Source organism: Dipodomys ordii, unplaced genomic scaffold (assembly GCF_000151885.1).
Source record: "Dipodomys ordii isolate 6190 unplaced genomic scaffold, Dord_2.0 Scaffold43, whole genome shotgun sequence".
NCBI classification, from domain to species: Eukaryota; Metazoa; Chordata; class Mammalia; order Rodentia; family Heteromyidae; genus Dipodomys; species Dipodomys ordii.
The window spans coordinates 13,890,733-13,906,160 of NW_012267259.1; the positions used below are offsets into that span (position 1 = coordinate 13,890,733).

Consider the following 15,428-nt stretch of genomic DNA (forward strand, 5'->3'; position numbering starts at 1 on the left):
CAAAATTCAAAAACTTAAGTCACTGGCATGTTGGCTCCTTCAAATTCTCTTATTTGCAAAGAAAGAAAAAAGCCATATTCACAGCAGACTACACAGATACACACACACACATACACCAATACATGCCTACACACATAGACTCTATGTAAATACACAACTGTACCTCCTGTGAGGTTATGCCAATTAGGAGATATAATGGTTTGTGGACAGAAATGTATTAACCAAAGCAAAATGTGGTATATTCAAGGCAAATATAAATAGTGTAATACCTTAGAAAGGAACGTCAAAGTTCAACAAAGTAAAACACTGGGATGTGAGTGCAGTCAATGGGAAAAGAGCAGAAAAATGAAAAGGAGAAGGCAAAGTTCACTCAAGAATCCAAAATCTAGCCTACACAATTAAGAAGAGATAGGTAGAGGAGTGATTTATCAAGGTATATTTCGCTTATAATCTACTTTGTTATATGGCAACTTCTTTGTACAACTACAGAGGGAAAGAAAGAAAAAGAAAGAAAGAAAGGAAGAAAGAAAGAAAGAAAGAAAGGAGGGAGGGAGGGAGGGAGGGAAGAATGAAAGGAAGGAAGGAAAGGAAGGAAGGAAGGAGGAAGGAAGGAAGGAAGGAAGGAGGGAAAGAAGGAAGGAAGGAAGGAAGGAAGGAAGGAAGGAAGGAAGGAAGGAAGGAAGGACACATTGCACAATCAGAAGCACATATTGTCCTTGTGAGAATCAGAGCTATGTCACAACAGCGATGTGAGGGTTTCTCATAGAAGAATAGACATGAGTTAGGGTGGGCAATTCTTGAGACAAAAATGAATTTTCATCACTGCACAGAACATTCTGGTAAGTAAATAGCAACTCTCATCACAATTGGGGAATTGTACAAATGAGAGAGACAAGTTTGATGTTTTAGATGTCAGGATTGTGAGATAATCTAAATAAAAAATAAATTAAATATTATAATTCATCAGTGCCCTGAAGAGCCACCATTTTTTTTCAAATCAAATGACTAAGGAATGTAAATGTAATGAGGAACTGTAGACACGTCGGCTAAGAGAGTTCAGACTTATCTTGGCAGGTGAAGTAGGAAGTCAAACGTCATGCAAATTCCAACCCTTCCTGTGAAAACTGGCCTTTAATAAGGCAAGATGTTAATTTCTAATACTTTGCATATATGGTCCAGTGACTGCATCTACATATGTTAGTTTAGTCCAATTCATTTTGTTGTGAATGATATAATATAGTCTATATCTTTATCATAGGAATTTGAAGCACACTATTTGTGAAATGAAAATGATATTCATATAGAATGCTTCTGATATATTAAGAAAGAAATTTGTAATGAATTAACTAGAATGAACTCTGTGTATCAGAATTATTTTTTGGCTATAATCAAATAATGATGTCAAAACCAAATTTAAAACTAAAAAAATGAAGAAATGTGATGCATATTTGTAGAGATGAAGAACAAAAAGGGTAGTTGATTGGAAGATAACATTTCTTGTGTTGTATGTCCTTTGTGCTATCAATATTTTTTTTTGCAATTACCACTAACTACTAGTATTAGAAGTATCACAATCTGTTAGGTCAAGTCCTCTGTTCTTTGACATTGGGTCTTCTGAGAGTAAGCACTTTTTCCTGAAAATCTCCCAAATAGTTCCTTCTTTGTCTTATTAAATCATAACTTGTCCATTTACGAACAAGATATATACATATATACAATTTTGATATGTATTGACACTATATGAATGTTCTTTATATAAATTCTCTCTATATGTATGTCCATATGTATTCTACCTTTAGCTTTAATAGAGAGAATATATAGATATAGATATCTAGATTTAGATAGATATTCTCAGTATCGAGATACCTATATTCTATCTATCTCTATCTCTATTCTCTCATGTTAGGTTTAAAAAAGTTACTGAGGAACTTTCCCCACAGTTGCATAGATAGTGTTTAGTAGTGGAGTCAGAATTCAAACAAGTATGAACCAAGGTTGTATAGAATAGTATTAAGTCATTGGAAGTAAAAAGTGAAAGAGAAGTATGTGTTTTTTACTTCAAGACATTTTCTTTATTAATTATGCAATAAAAGATCTATTTCCAATTTGCAGCATAACAACAAAATATGTAGAATAAGTGACCATTAAGTCTGTACTTGGATCTGAAAGTAAATGAAGCCTTCTGAGCCCTCTGAGTCTCTTGATTCTGTTTTAGGCCACAGTGTACCGACTCTCTGGGACTGGAACATTGTTGTCGTTATAATTATTGTTATTGTTATTATCATTGTCCAGGATCAAAACCCAGGGCCAATATCAGTGCATTAAGCTTGTTAAATTGGTGTTCTACTACATGAACTATATCTCCAGCCCTATTATTTGCTTGCTATTTTCAAGACAATGAAAACTTCAGACCATAATGACCTCCAATCTCCATCCTTCCATTCTGTCTCCCAAGAAGCCAGGATTACAGAGGAGCCCCTAGGACCTGGCCAGAACTTTACTTATAAGATACCACTTGGAATTACAATGATTCTTCTCACCAATTCAGATCTGTTTACAAATGCTCTAAAAATCTCAGTTTACTACAATACTGAGCTGCTCAGAACTCATGATGATCATGATGGGTTTTAGCTGTCAATCAGCCATGTAGTATATTCCAAATGAAAATATCAAGATAAAAACAAAGTTTTCATTTCATACCTGGAGCATATTTCTTTTATTATCACATTAGAACCATCATGTGTGTTGATTGTGGACAGAGGTCTCTGGTGTCTTCATTCTAACTTCACAGTAACTACCTTATCTCAATAAAGTTACTTCTAAAGACTTCCAAAAATACATTGTCATCTTGGTACTGAGGGGTAGGGCGTTAGTGTGTGAGTTTTGGGAATAATGCTACTCTTAATGCTTAGTAGTCCTGGTTTAGGACAGCTGAGTTTCTGGTGTTGATATAAAGCAATTTTTTTATCATGATATGGTTCTGAACTATTATATTTAAAATAATTGAAAATGAATGTTTCTCAGGTTTGTAGAAGTCACAATTAAAATGATAAAACAAAATGCACAAAACCAAACAAGAAAAGCATGAGAATGGTTGCCTAATGTGTGAGAATCATTTTAGGTCTCTAGGTCAAAAAATAAAACCTAAGAAAAATGAAAGAAATCACAGTTTTTACTTATTTTATTTTTCAAATGCCTAATTAGAAAATTATATAATGAACACTTTTATTTACATGTAAAAGATTTTAGCCCTGAGTTTTTTAAATATGTTTTTTATTGTAAAAATACTGTGCAGAGGGGTTAGAGTTACATGAGCAAGGTCATGCATAAATTTCCTATCAAGCATTGTTGCCTCCTCCTTTGTTTAGTCATGAGTTTTAAAAGGTCAATCTATACCTAATTGCTTTTGTTTACAGAGAAACATTATAATCAAGCTTCTTGATTATAAAATTAGGAAATTTATTTATTTATTAAAATTATTTGGAATTATTTCAGAGTGATTGAAGCAGAGATTTTTCATACATATTTTCTTCTTGTTAATAATTAACTTTTTTCAACGAGAAGGTCACAGAATGAGATTTTTGAGTTTTACAAAGCAGAGTTAAAGTACTGACAGGAATAATTACCTGCATACCTTAAAACCAGCCCCCAAAAAGTAACAATTTTAAAGACACATTAATATGCCAACTTTTGTAGCAAAAAAAAAAAATCATGAAGTAGAATCAGAGGAAAATGGATTCCTGCTCAGGAAAGTTAGTGTGGATTTATTATACCTTTCAATGTTCAAATGTATAAAAAAGAAACGAATAAAACAGCATGAACAATTCGCTCCATTAAAAGTAAACCAGTGAAAGGAAACAGACAAGCCATTTTGACTTCCAAGTAAAAAGAGAAAGGCTCGCAGAGGACTCACCAGGGTTTCAGCCAATGACAGGGCAGCCATTCAACCCTCCAGGTCAATTAACTTGCAGGATGCTGCCAGCAATTTTCATTGGTACATTCTGTCCTAAAGTTGAACTAGACCGGTCCAAAGGCCGGGTGCTACTCCCCATAAGCACCCCAAATGGAAATGACCATTGACAATTATTAAAATTAAAGATTCTATTCCAATATATAATTGACTCATAATAAACAGTGGAGATAGCAGTCAACATTTAGGATGCTATCTTGTTATATTCACAATTCGTTTCAGGTTAATTTCTTGTTTTTTTCCTTAGTAGAACTGTCTCAGAAAGGGTAGCCTTGATTTATTTTAAAAGGAGCTATTTTCCTTGTGAGTGTGATGATGTAAGCATGCATTTAATATTTCATTTTTCAAGGACAATCCAAAATTATATAATATCTAAATACCAACTCAAATTTCCCCTTATTATGTGCTTACAAAACATGCATTTCACATGGGAAAAAATAATATGGAGAAGCTATCATTATCAATAATCCAGGGCCTTCAACTACTTTAGCACTTACTAATTTTATTATCTACTCTCAGAATTCTGTAATCAAGAGCCTAATTTTGACAGTCAATTTTAGTGTTCACATGTGATTATTATGAGTAATTATCCTTCATATAAAGGACTTTTTTCTAATTACAGAGGTTATTAGATTCATAATCATATGATTAACAAATAGTTGTTTACTTATTTAATTCATTTATTTTACTTAGAGATGTTATGATGCAAATTATCGATGTCGAAGGTGTTAAACTCCACAAGATTTCATATGCAAATTACTTCATAGAGAAATCGTAGCCCTGTGAATCCAAATGCAGACTTTTGCCTCTTTCCAGCCATGGGTCCCCTAGGACAATTGTGCATGTACCCTTTGGCTAAAGCATGTTCTGAATTTAGTTCCTTGAAAATCCTTACATCCTTGATATCTTTGGAAAATCTGGATATCTTTTCTCAATATAAGACCAAATAGGTTAGTGGGTTTTTTGTTGTTGTTGTTTCTTTTGTAAGTTCTTCCCCCATGGTATAACCTCTGTTTTCACTGTATTTGAATCCGGTGTCCTGCATCTTGTCTATACTTTTTTCTAATTTGGGGAGGGGAAGGGAAATAACAAAATGCTGAAATAAGGATAGAGGTTGATCCATTGTAACAATGAGGTGTTCAAGACACTATGTTGAAAATAGAACTTTACAACATGGCGGGAGGGGAAGGGAGGATTTGGGGATGTGGAGAGAGAAGGGATGGTAGGAAAAGAGTGGGTAACAATGCTGGATAGGAAATGTACTTATTACCTTACTCAGGTAACTGTAACCTCTCTATATAGTATATATTTATACACACACACACACACACACACACACACATACACACATATATAAAGAAAAGACCAGATAGGAATATTGCTTCTGAATTTTCCCCATCACTTTATGTATTTGAATTCTGCATTAAATTCCTACAATCTTATATTCACTCAACTGCCTTTGTGCCTGCAAAGTATGACTCATTAGTAACCCAATTTTACCCTTGTATACTTCCCTCGTGCCATTCACTCAACAAAATCACATGCTAACTCCCTTGGCCAGGGGGAGGAGAGTATATCTTGAGTGTAACCTGTCTCGTCTTCTCCAAGATTAGGCAAAGCTACAACATGGTCCCTGCTTCCCTGAGGAGTATGGATTCTCTGCCATCTGTCTCTCCCTCAGTTGTTCTTGCATATCTCCAGAGTGATTCCTTCAGCTGGGTCCTGGCACAGTAACCTTTCATTGTGTTCCTTTTGTAAGGATTACTTGTTCAACCTCTCACTGTCCTGGATTGGTGCATACCCAAAGACCAGATGTTCTTCTCCATTCAGACATCATGAGCATTCTTTTGGACAACTATCATCTCTGATATCATCAATATTTCCAGTTCACTATTTGCTTTTTTGCTTGGCCAATAAATACGTACTTTAATGTCTCATCAACAGAGCAAGAAACTAATGTATAGAATCTCTTCAGACACTAGTTATTTAAATATGTTCACTTATTTCGGCCTGTTCTTAATCTATTGTTGAATGATTAATAGGTTCCCCAAATCAGGGGCTTTTTTTGTTTTTATATTTTTACATTACTTTTACTTTAATTGTCACTATTAATATTTTAAATTGATAATCTTGTTTCTTCCTTTTTAACAAGCAGAAAACTTTCATTTCTTATTAAAATTTTTTACGCAATAAATATGTTTTAAAAAGAATGTCATATATGCTTTGTATTTCCCTTTTTTAAGGGAAATAGCCTTGTGGTTACCATCTTCTCCAAATGAAATGCTTTATCATTAAATGAGAAGTAGCCCTACTTTTCATCTTTCTCAATAACAACTTATTAATCAAAATTTGAGGCAGGTTTTCTTTGAGCAATTACTTCAGACTTTATTTTAATTTTGTTTGCCTCTGTCTTTTTAAATAGCAGACTAAATTATCTTTTAACATTTACAAACTGTATAATTATTTTGTTTTCACAATTCAATTTGATCTTTGAAAATGTTTTCAGATCAATATCTTGGCGTGTGTTATTATTCTTATGTCGCATTTCTTTGATTGAGAGGACCTTGTTTTGAACCTTTCATCCAGGCTAACTCTGAGACCTGTTATCTTGGGTAAGCAGCGTGATCTCCATCTACTCTTTCCTTACTCTTCTTCACGATTCATTATGTGGAGGTGATGTTCACTTCTCAACTTGTTCATTCACACCAAATTCCCTCACTTTCAATTTACATTTCATTGCTCTTTGCATGCTGTGGCTTGAACTCAGGCATTACGCTTGTTGACTTGTTTGACTGGACTCTATAGCTTGGGAGATGCTTCAGTCCAGGTTTCCCTGGAGCGAGCTGCGCTGCCCTTCTATTCTTCCTTCTCTGCACAGAGGCTCTTTGGTTTTGGTTTGTTGTGGTAGAGGTGGTGGTAGTTGTTGGGTTTTGTTTGCTTGGTTTGGTTTGGTTTTCTCAGGCTGGCTTTGTGTTGCTATTCTTTTGGGGTGGAATCTCAGGATTTTTCTGTGCAAACTGTCTTCAAAATGAGGTCCTCTGGGCCACAGCCTCCCGAGTAGCCAGGTTCATATGCATGAACTTACTAGCACCTGCTGTGACTTCCATCTTAATCTGAAATTTATGATGACACATACATAGTTATATATGCACATATAGACTTATACACACATAAACAAGCATATCTATGCATATAAACATTATATAACGAAACACATAATATATGATATAGATTCTATTCTTTGATCCTATGGAACTCTGTGCCAGACATTAATCCTGAGTTGTATTTTTGTCTACACTATCCTTAAGCAAAAACACTTGTGTAAAAACATTTAACTACACATTTCAATTTTGGTTCTGTCTCTTTGTAAGTCATCCTTTTCCCCTGATGAACTTAACATGTTCTCCATACTGACCTCTTATTAAGAGGAATGCAGGCCTGCATAGGAGCCAGTTCCCTCTGCTCCACTTTATACCCTGCTGCTCCAGGGGGACAATGGCTAGGGGAGAAGCAGAGGTTTTGTTATTCATGGGGGGGGTTGTCACTCATTTAACCTGTTGTTGTTCTTTTTCTCCTGTCCCAATATATGTATTTAACCAAGTTCACTCCATTTACTCAGAAGTATTGAGTAGTACAGCTTTTCAGATAACTTCAGACTTTATAGTAAAAATCAAGTCATTTTCATTTACTAATCAGGATGTTCAGTTTAAACTTAGCTTGCAATATTAGATGTATCAGACCTGTCAGGGAGACTTATTCTATGATACATTCTTTGTTGTTATTATTTTTTAATTTGCTAATATTTTTATCAACACACATTCCTCAATTTGAGTGTGTCTTTTTCCAGAGAGAAATATGTAACATATATTTATATATTACACATACATTATATGTAATATTCACTATATATTATATATCTGTATATAATATATACAATCACAAACTAGATCACTCTATGAGCAATTGCTTTATGAAGCATATTTTTTGAAATTATATGGAAACTTTTTAATATCTTAAAATGTTTCAATGGATCTTATTTATTACCTTCTATTACCTTAGTATTTAAATAATTACACTTAAAGTGTTTTCTTTTGTAAAACAAAACATTTATAACTGCTATATTTGTGAAGAGAAAATCAGTACATATTTGCCACATGCTCACTGTCTTCCAAGCTGATATGGCCTCCAGAAGGTGTTCATGCATTCTTTAATGACTGACATAATGGAACCAGTGTTTTGTCTAATAAAAACCACACTTAATAGGGGAAAATGCAGCTAAAATTTGTACTAGTGTCTGGGCACTTGGTGGCTCACACCTTTAACATTAGCTACTTACGAGGCTAAGATCTGAGGATTGGGATTTGAAGCCAGCTGGGGCAGGAAAATCCATCACACTTTTATCTCCAAAAAATCACTCAGAAAAAGCCAGAACTGGCTCTGTGGCTCAAGTAGTAGAGTGCCAGCCTGGAGCCAAAGAAGCTCAGCTATCTTGCCCAGGCCCTGAGTCCAAACCCCAGGACTGGTACAAACAAACATACGGACCAGTGGTAAGTTAACCAATCTTTGAAATAGAGTATGATGGAATGGAAAATCTTTGATGTGAGTTATAGTCACATTTCAGAGTCTGCTCTTCCATGTATAAATCTCATTGTTTTTATAGTCTGTGAAATGGATAGGCTTGCCAAAAATACTCAAGTGCATAGTATAAATATAATCAATATAAGCATCAGGCTAACAAATTGCCACTTATCCAGCCAAAAACAAATAATTCACTGTCAGTATTCTAAAATTTGGGACTGTGCTGTACACTGACTTAAGATCATTTGCTTGACATTGGGAGTTCCTTTAGGTAGATGTCCTTCATTAAGGCAGGAACAGATGAAATGCCTCAGGAAGACCCCACCTGTCCCAGAATGGACCTGCTATTGCAGTATGGAGGAGAGATCCCAGAAGCTCTGGGTAAGGACCTCTTCTCCAGCAACTTGCCAGTTCCATTTTCCTCCTTACACTACAAGACGTGTACGGTGTGGGGTGCTCCCTTGCTCTTAAGGATCTGTCTAAATTCATGACCCAAGATAACAGGATCCAAGATTCACTCCTTTAGATGCAGTTATCTGGAACAATTAGGTCATTGTGTGTGTGTGTGTGTGTGTGTGTGTGTGTGTGCAAGCAAAAGTCAAAATATTTCTTTACCTCTTCTAGTAAATGTCATGTCTGAAATACATCATTCCCAAATCAGGTGAAAATGCTCATTGTTTTCATGTATCCACACTAATACCTGAACCCACCAAGCTGATTCAGACATTAGTATTTAATGAAGCCTTTGTGTCAGTCTCCAGAATGTGTATTCCTCATTAGGATGCTTGGCAGCACAGCAAATAAATATGTCTGAAAATAGATTTCAGCAGTGGTGTTTTAAATATTATTTACCAATAACACCCTAGCCTTTCATGTGTACATAAGAAATTATTTAATGGTAAATCAATCAATCACAGGGTTTGTGCTGGCCTGTGCTAGCATGATGTAGAATCAATAACAATCAAAGACAAGTCTAGCAAGTGTTCCCTCTTAGGATTTAATCGTGGATGCACGTGCTTGCTGGGGCTTTTATCTCCAGGGGTGAATTAGATATGTGATCCAGTCAAGGGAAGGAAGGCCGGCAGAAAGCAGGACCATCGGGGTGCAGTGCTAGCCTGATGCCCATGAGTAGGAAAGAAAGGGATTGGAAAGGAGAAATCTATCATTGTACACACTGGTCACGTGCTCTTCAAACCCTGGGAGGTCTTAGAGGGAGAACAGGCTGTCATGGAGCCTGTGTTCTCTAGGAAAGGAACAGTAGTGACCTGCCATGACTGGCAAATCACCCACCTGAGCGAAGGAGATGGCAGATCATAAATCAGAGGAATGCAAGCCGGAAATGAGTAAAGGAGGCTCCTGGTTCTAGACGCTGAGTAGGGAGATTTTTATGGCTACCACAATGACCACACTCAAAGGAATCTGCCCTCATCACCTGAATCGCGTAACTGCAACCCCTCTGCACAGAAAATAAATACAAGCAATTGCTACCTTTTACTTACAGTATTTAGTAATTAAGATTAAATACCAAGTATCACCTTTGGCAGACCTTCTGAGTTCAGATCATTCTATTGTCCATTGCTTATCTTATCTATGTTTTCTTGTCTATTATTTCCTTGTTTGCTTATTTATGTTTGCTCCAGATCTGGCAGGGCTTGAACTCTTGTTTAGCCTCACACTCTTACTTAGCTTTTCCTCTAAAGACTGGCACATTTCCCATTGAGCTATATCTCTGCTTCTGACTGATTTCCATTAATTAGAGATAAGAGTCTTACCATAGTATTTGCCAGGTTGGCTTCTAACCATGACCCTCAGATATCATCCTCCTATTTAGTTAGGTCTGAGGAATTTCCATACTGCATTATTATTATTCACTAATTATGTGAACACACCCATATTGTTTTAGCAAACAGAAAATTAAGAATGCATCTCAAACAGAATGTCTCCTGCATGCTCCCAAAGCAGAGTGACAGATCTCCTGTCTTTACTCTCTGTGACTGCTGGTGATCCCTTCCATCCTGATCTCTAGCCGATCAACGGACAAAACATTCCTTTATGGGAAGGGATGGGAAGGGGAAACAAGGAGGAGGCAACAATGCTTGATAATAAATGCACTCGTTATCTTGCCCATGTAATTGTAACTCCTCTGTATGGTATTCTCACAATAAAAAATGTAAACAAAAATATTCCTTTATGTCCAGTAATAGAGAAATGGTGTAATAAAGGCTATTTCCCCCTTGCTCCTACTTTACACTAATTTTTTAAATGCATACATAGGCCTTCACTTAAAGTTTGCTTTAAAAGTGAATTGAAAGTCAGAAAAGATGGGAACTAAGAATATGAAAATCCTGATGTTTTCCTTGAGATAGTTTAAATACTTATATTTTCCTAAATAGTCAATTCTGTGCATCTTTCGTTTCTGAAGAAGCTTTTAAATACACATTTTTACTTACATCGTAATCATATATTTACTGCAATTGTTTTTGATGGCAAGGATTGTCAAAACCACTTTCCCTCGTGTCAGTAGTTCTTCATCAACTTAACCTGCATTCCTGATGAAAACGACTGCAGTGCTTCATTGCGATATACTGAAGGTTCTACACAAGTGAATGAATGTCTAAGTTTAGAACACAGAATTTTTGCTCTTAACCTTTGTAACTGAACAAGAAGCATTTTACTTAGTTGGATAACACAGATGATTACATTCTTTTAATAATGTCCTGCATATTCAATGAAATGTCAAAAATATGAAAGATTATAGGATGTGATACATGCTATTTGTATAACAAGCTATGACACCACTTTTATATGTTTGATAGTGGAGTAATGAATGCACTTAGAGTGGTATGAGATCACACAGCACAGTGAACATTCTAATATGGTGGAATTATTTTTGTAATCACCTCTAATGTGCCTGTTCAAGCTTATCAATAGTTACACTTTGGGGAATAATTTAAAATATTTGAAAATTATAGCACTGCATCACTCATGTTGACATAAATTAAAAGTGACTTTATGAAAAATAAATGGAATATGAGACCCAATTACATTCCCATAAACATAATCATATACCCTAGTGAACTCCAGCTTCACGCTCATGTTAAATACTGTAAATACATATTTTATGAAACGGCATTTGAAGAGTTTTTGATGTTAAATATCTAGTCAACAACATTATCACTTAGCATATGGTTTTGTAAAGCAAAACACAAAATCATTTAAATTAAATGCTAGTAGTCTCTTGGTATACTACATTTCACCTCAGTGCTCAGAACTGCCTGCCTTGTCTTAGTAAACTTTCCATTCAGGATGTATCATAAATAATAAATCTGTTCTTAGGAAGTGACTTGCTTGTAAAAGATTGATTTAGGTCCAAATGCTTGCTTTTCCCCCCATTTCAGCACATCTCTTAGAAAATCTCAAGAAGGACATTTTGTTGTAAAGAAAATCTGTAGCAAAAGTATTTCTCACCTAACCCAATGAATGGTAGTTGCTCCCTTTGCCAATAAAATTGATAGCTACAAAGCCAGCTGTATTTTTTTGTGTTGTTCTGTGCTCTCTTGGTAGGTATTTTATTTATTTTTTACAACAAGACAACAATTGCTTCACTGATTGCTTCTCACTGGGAAACAGTCTTAAATGCAAAATGTGCGATGTAAGTAATTTCTGTCCCTAGGAACAAAATTATCATTGAGGGAAATACATGTAAAAATGCATTACTTTGACATTTTTATAAAATTCTACTGCTATAAGCAAGGGGGTTATTCACAGGAATTCACAATACACTCTGTTTTTCTGGTTTTTATAATGAATTTTTCATTTACTATGACTGTTCCTTAATATTGACTGCAAACTCTAGGTCTTATGTTGACATGTCTTTCTGCATGCAATGATAATTACAAAGGTATAATCTGGGAATGAATTTACCATCAACCTTAGGACAATGACAAAATTAGTTAATATAAAATTATAGTTCTAGGTCGGCATACTTTACACCACATTAAGTGAATAATTGATAACTAGTTGTATCTATGAAGACCGAGTAAATTAGGCTGCATCCTAAAGAAAATCGAAAGCATTTAATTTTTAGAAAACAAAGTCATTTTTCTTTCCCTTCCCACAAAGTGACAGGACTCTGCAAACTCTCTCCACAACTCAACTTAGCCGTGCAGACACTGTCCTTAAGTGAATCGATGTTTGCCCGGTGGATCCTAGAAAACAAAGACTGAGCATTTCTGCCCTCGCTCTTGATTTCCACCTACACCTGACAAATGTCACAGCTGCTCCTATTTTATGGGCTTCAATAGAGCAGGACAACACAATCATATCAGACCAATATTAGGACGATACTAGTGAAAAACCCAAGCTACTCAGATTTGAATCCTGCTCTTATCAATCAATTAAATCTGGTCTGAAAGAGGAGAGGAAACTTTTTTTATTGTCAAGGTGATGTACAGAGGGATTACAATTACATAAGAAAGGTAATAAGAACGCGTCTTGTCAACCTTATGACCACCTCCCTCACTTCCCCCAACCCCCTCATGTTGTACAGATCATTTCCAACATATTGACTTGTGAGTATCACTGTTGCATTGGTTCCCCCTTGTCCTTTGTCTCAGCATTCTGTTGTTCCCCTTCCCTAATTCAAATAAACATACAATACCGGGGTACCAAAATTCAAATACAGGAACTATTTTATAAATTTTATTTTATTGTAAATATGCTGCACAGAGGGGTTAGAGTTACATGGGAAAGGCCATGAGTAATTTCTTGTCGAGCATTGTTACCCCCCCTTGCTGTTCTCCCACCCTCCCTTCCCTCCCCCACCTCCCTTCCCCACCCAGGGCTGTAATGTTCATTTCCAGTATACTTTCTTGTGAGTCTCATTGTTGCAGTGGGTCATCCTGTGTGGTTGTTTCAGCGTTTTTTTTTTTTTAATTCCTCTTCCACTTCCCAAATTAGACAAATGTATATACAAGGAAATATTTTTAAGAGAAAAATTTAAGATATATTTAGAAATAATTAGAATCCCGCTGATTTCTAGTAATACTTCAGTGGTCACCTACAATGAAGAGTAGTGTTTGCTGCTTTTCAGAACTCTGCAAAGAGTACATGTAGGTAACCAATGCTTCAGTGTACACTGATAATGAAAATTTGTCTGGGGAACCATATGATACTGGAATTTTTTTTCTCTTCTTTTGGAACTTCTCCAACCGGGACATGCATTTCTATGATAGAGATTTATTTTAATTACTGGATTCTTTACTTAAATAATTTTTAATGTTTTTCAACTAAGAGTTTATTAACATAGAGCTTATCCTGTTTCTTCAGTGTTAAAAGGCCAAAATAATATTTCTTCCAGAAGGCTAAGGCTATAAATGAATGGAAAATAAATGCAGTTATTATACTGTTAATTTCAAGCAAAGAGTAGTTACTTTCGTTATTTAGCACATAGAGAATAATGAGAAGTTAAGTCTTAATTCTCCTCAGACAAGTTTCTCAAGCTTTGACCAGACTGACACTTGGAGCTGAAGAGTTCTGTGGGCCACAGGCTGTCCAGATACCTGACAGGTGTTTGTGATGAGAGATGTAATAATTTGCTCTTTAATCTAATTTCAGAATAAATAGAAAACTTCCATTAAGATAAACTGATATTGTTTATACCTTATTCAGAAGGGTTCTACACTCTAAATTTAAACAGAGGCAAATGGGTTAATTTTATAAATATGATCTTAAACTTACACATCATTACAATTATACAATAATATGTTTTCCTTTTATTTTAGAGTGGAAAAGTTTAATAGGTGAGTAATTAAAATGGATCTTTGCCCTTAGATTATACATTCAAAATATGTAGCAAATGATGTTATAAGAGATGTTTTTAGTAGAAACAGTGTCTTCACGTGAGAACCCCCAAATAGATAGATAGACAGAAAGACAGACAGATAGAGATATAAGGGTCATGAACTCTGCCTGGACTCTGTCCCTGAGCGTCTTTGTGCTCAGGGTTAATGCTCTAAGGCTTGAGCCACAGTGCCACTCCTAGTTTTTTCTGAGTAATTTATTGAAGAGTTTCTTGGACTTTTTTTGCCTGAGGTGGCTTCAAACTACTATCATCAGATCTCAGCCTCCTGAGTAGCTAGGATTACAGGTATGAACCACTGGTGCCCAGCTGAAAATATTATATGAGTAGGTCAAGAAAGAACAACATGATAATTTTAAATGTACAAAAACAATCTCCATGTATATGGAATTAAATTGAAGATGCTTCCAAAATCCATTTTATTTATGTGTGAATTTGTATAATAAATATATTTTAGAAATAAATAATGTGATTGAATACCTATGTTTTTCTTTTCCAAAAGAATTACAATCTCTGAATTTTGGAGGTATGTATAGTACAAAATATGATGACTTTGGACAATTAAGATTTGGATTTCTAAATCCACATCGTTTATAGTACATGGTTTTTAAGTTAAAGGGGCATGAACTTAATTTACCTGATAGAAGTAAAATAAAGCACACCTATGAAATGCTGGTTTCCAGATAAGCAATGTTGGGCTGTGAGGAACAATGAACGTCGAGTGACTGGGAAATTGGAGGTAAGCGCAGTGAGCGCCTCCACTCTGTGTGTAGAGGGTTCCACGCATGGTCAGCTCACAAGGAGACAGTGTAAGTTTAGACTATGAGGTCTCTGAATAATGATCACTCGTGGCAAATAGAGCACTCAAAGGGGCTGAGCCACACTACGTGTCCGCAGGCAGAGGACAAGGTTGTCATTCATGGAAAGCTGACGAAAGCTCCCACTGGACTTCATATCTGCCTGATATCTGCTGTGGTTGAGATTAAAATCCGAACAAGTGGGCCCTTCCTTTACTTGCCA

The 15,428-nt window shown here is 35.6% G+C and overlaps 1 protein-coding gene across 1 annotated transcript in view; it reads right to left on the minus strand.

Moving 5' to 3' along the window:
- Positions 1 to 15,195, minus strand: part of Cdh19 (cadherin 19, type 2) — a 71,290-nt gene extending 56,095 nt beyond the window's left edge. Inside the window, exons 1-2 of the mRNA XM_013018901.1 lie at positions 15,046 to 15,195; positions 4,731 to 4,895 (exon numbers count right to left, since the gene is read on the minus strand). Coding sequence (XP_012874355.1) covers positions 4,731 to 4,895; positions 15,046 to 15,195 — 315 coding nt within the window. The remainder of the gene's footprint in view (positions 1 to 4,730; positions 4,896 to 15,045) is intronic.
- Positions 15,196 to 15,428: the final 233 nt, after the last annotated feature.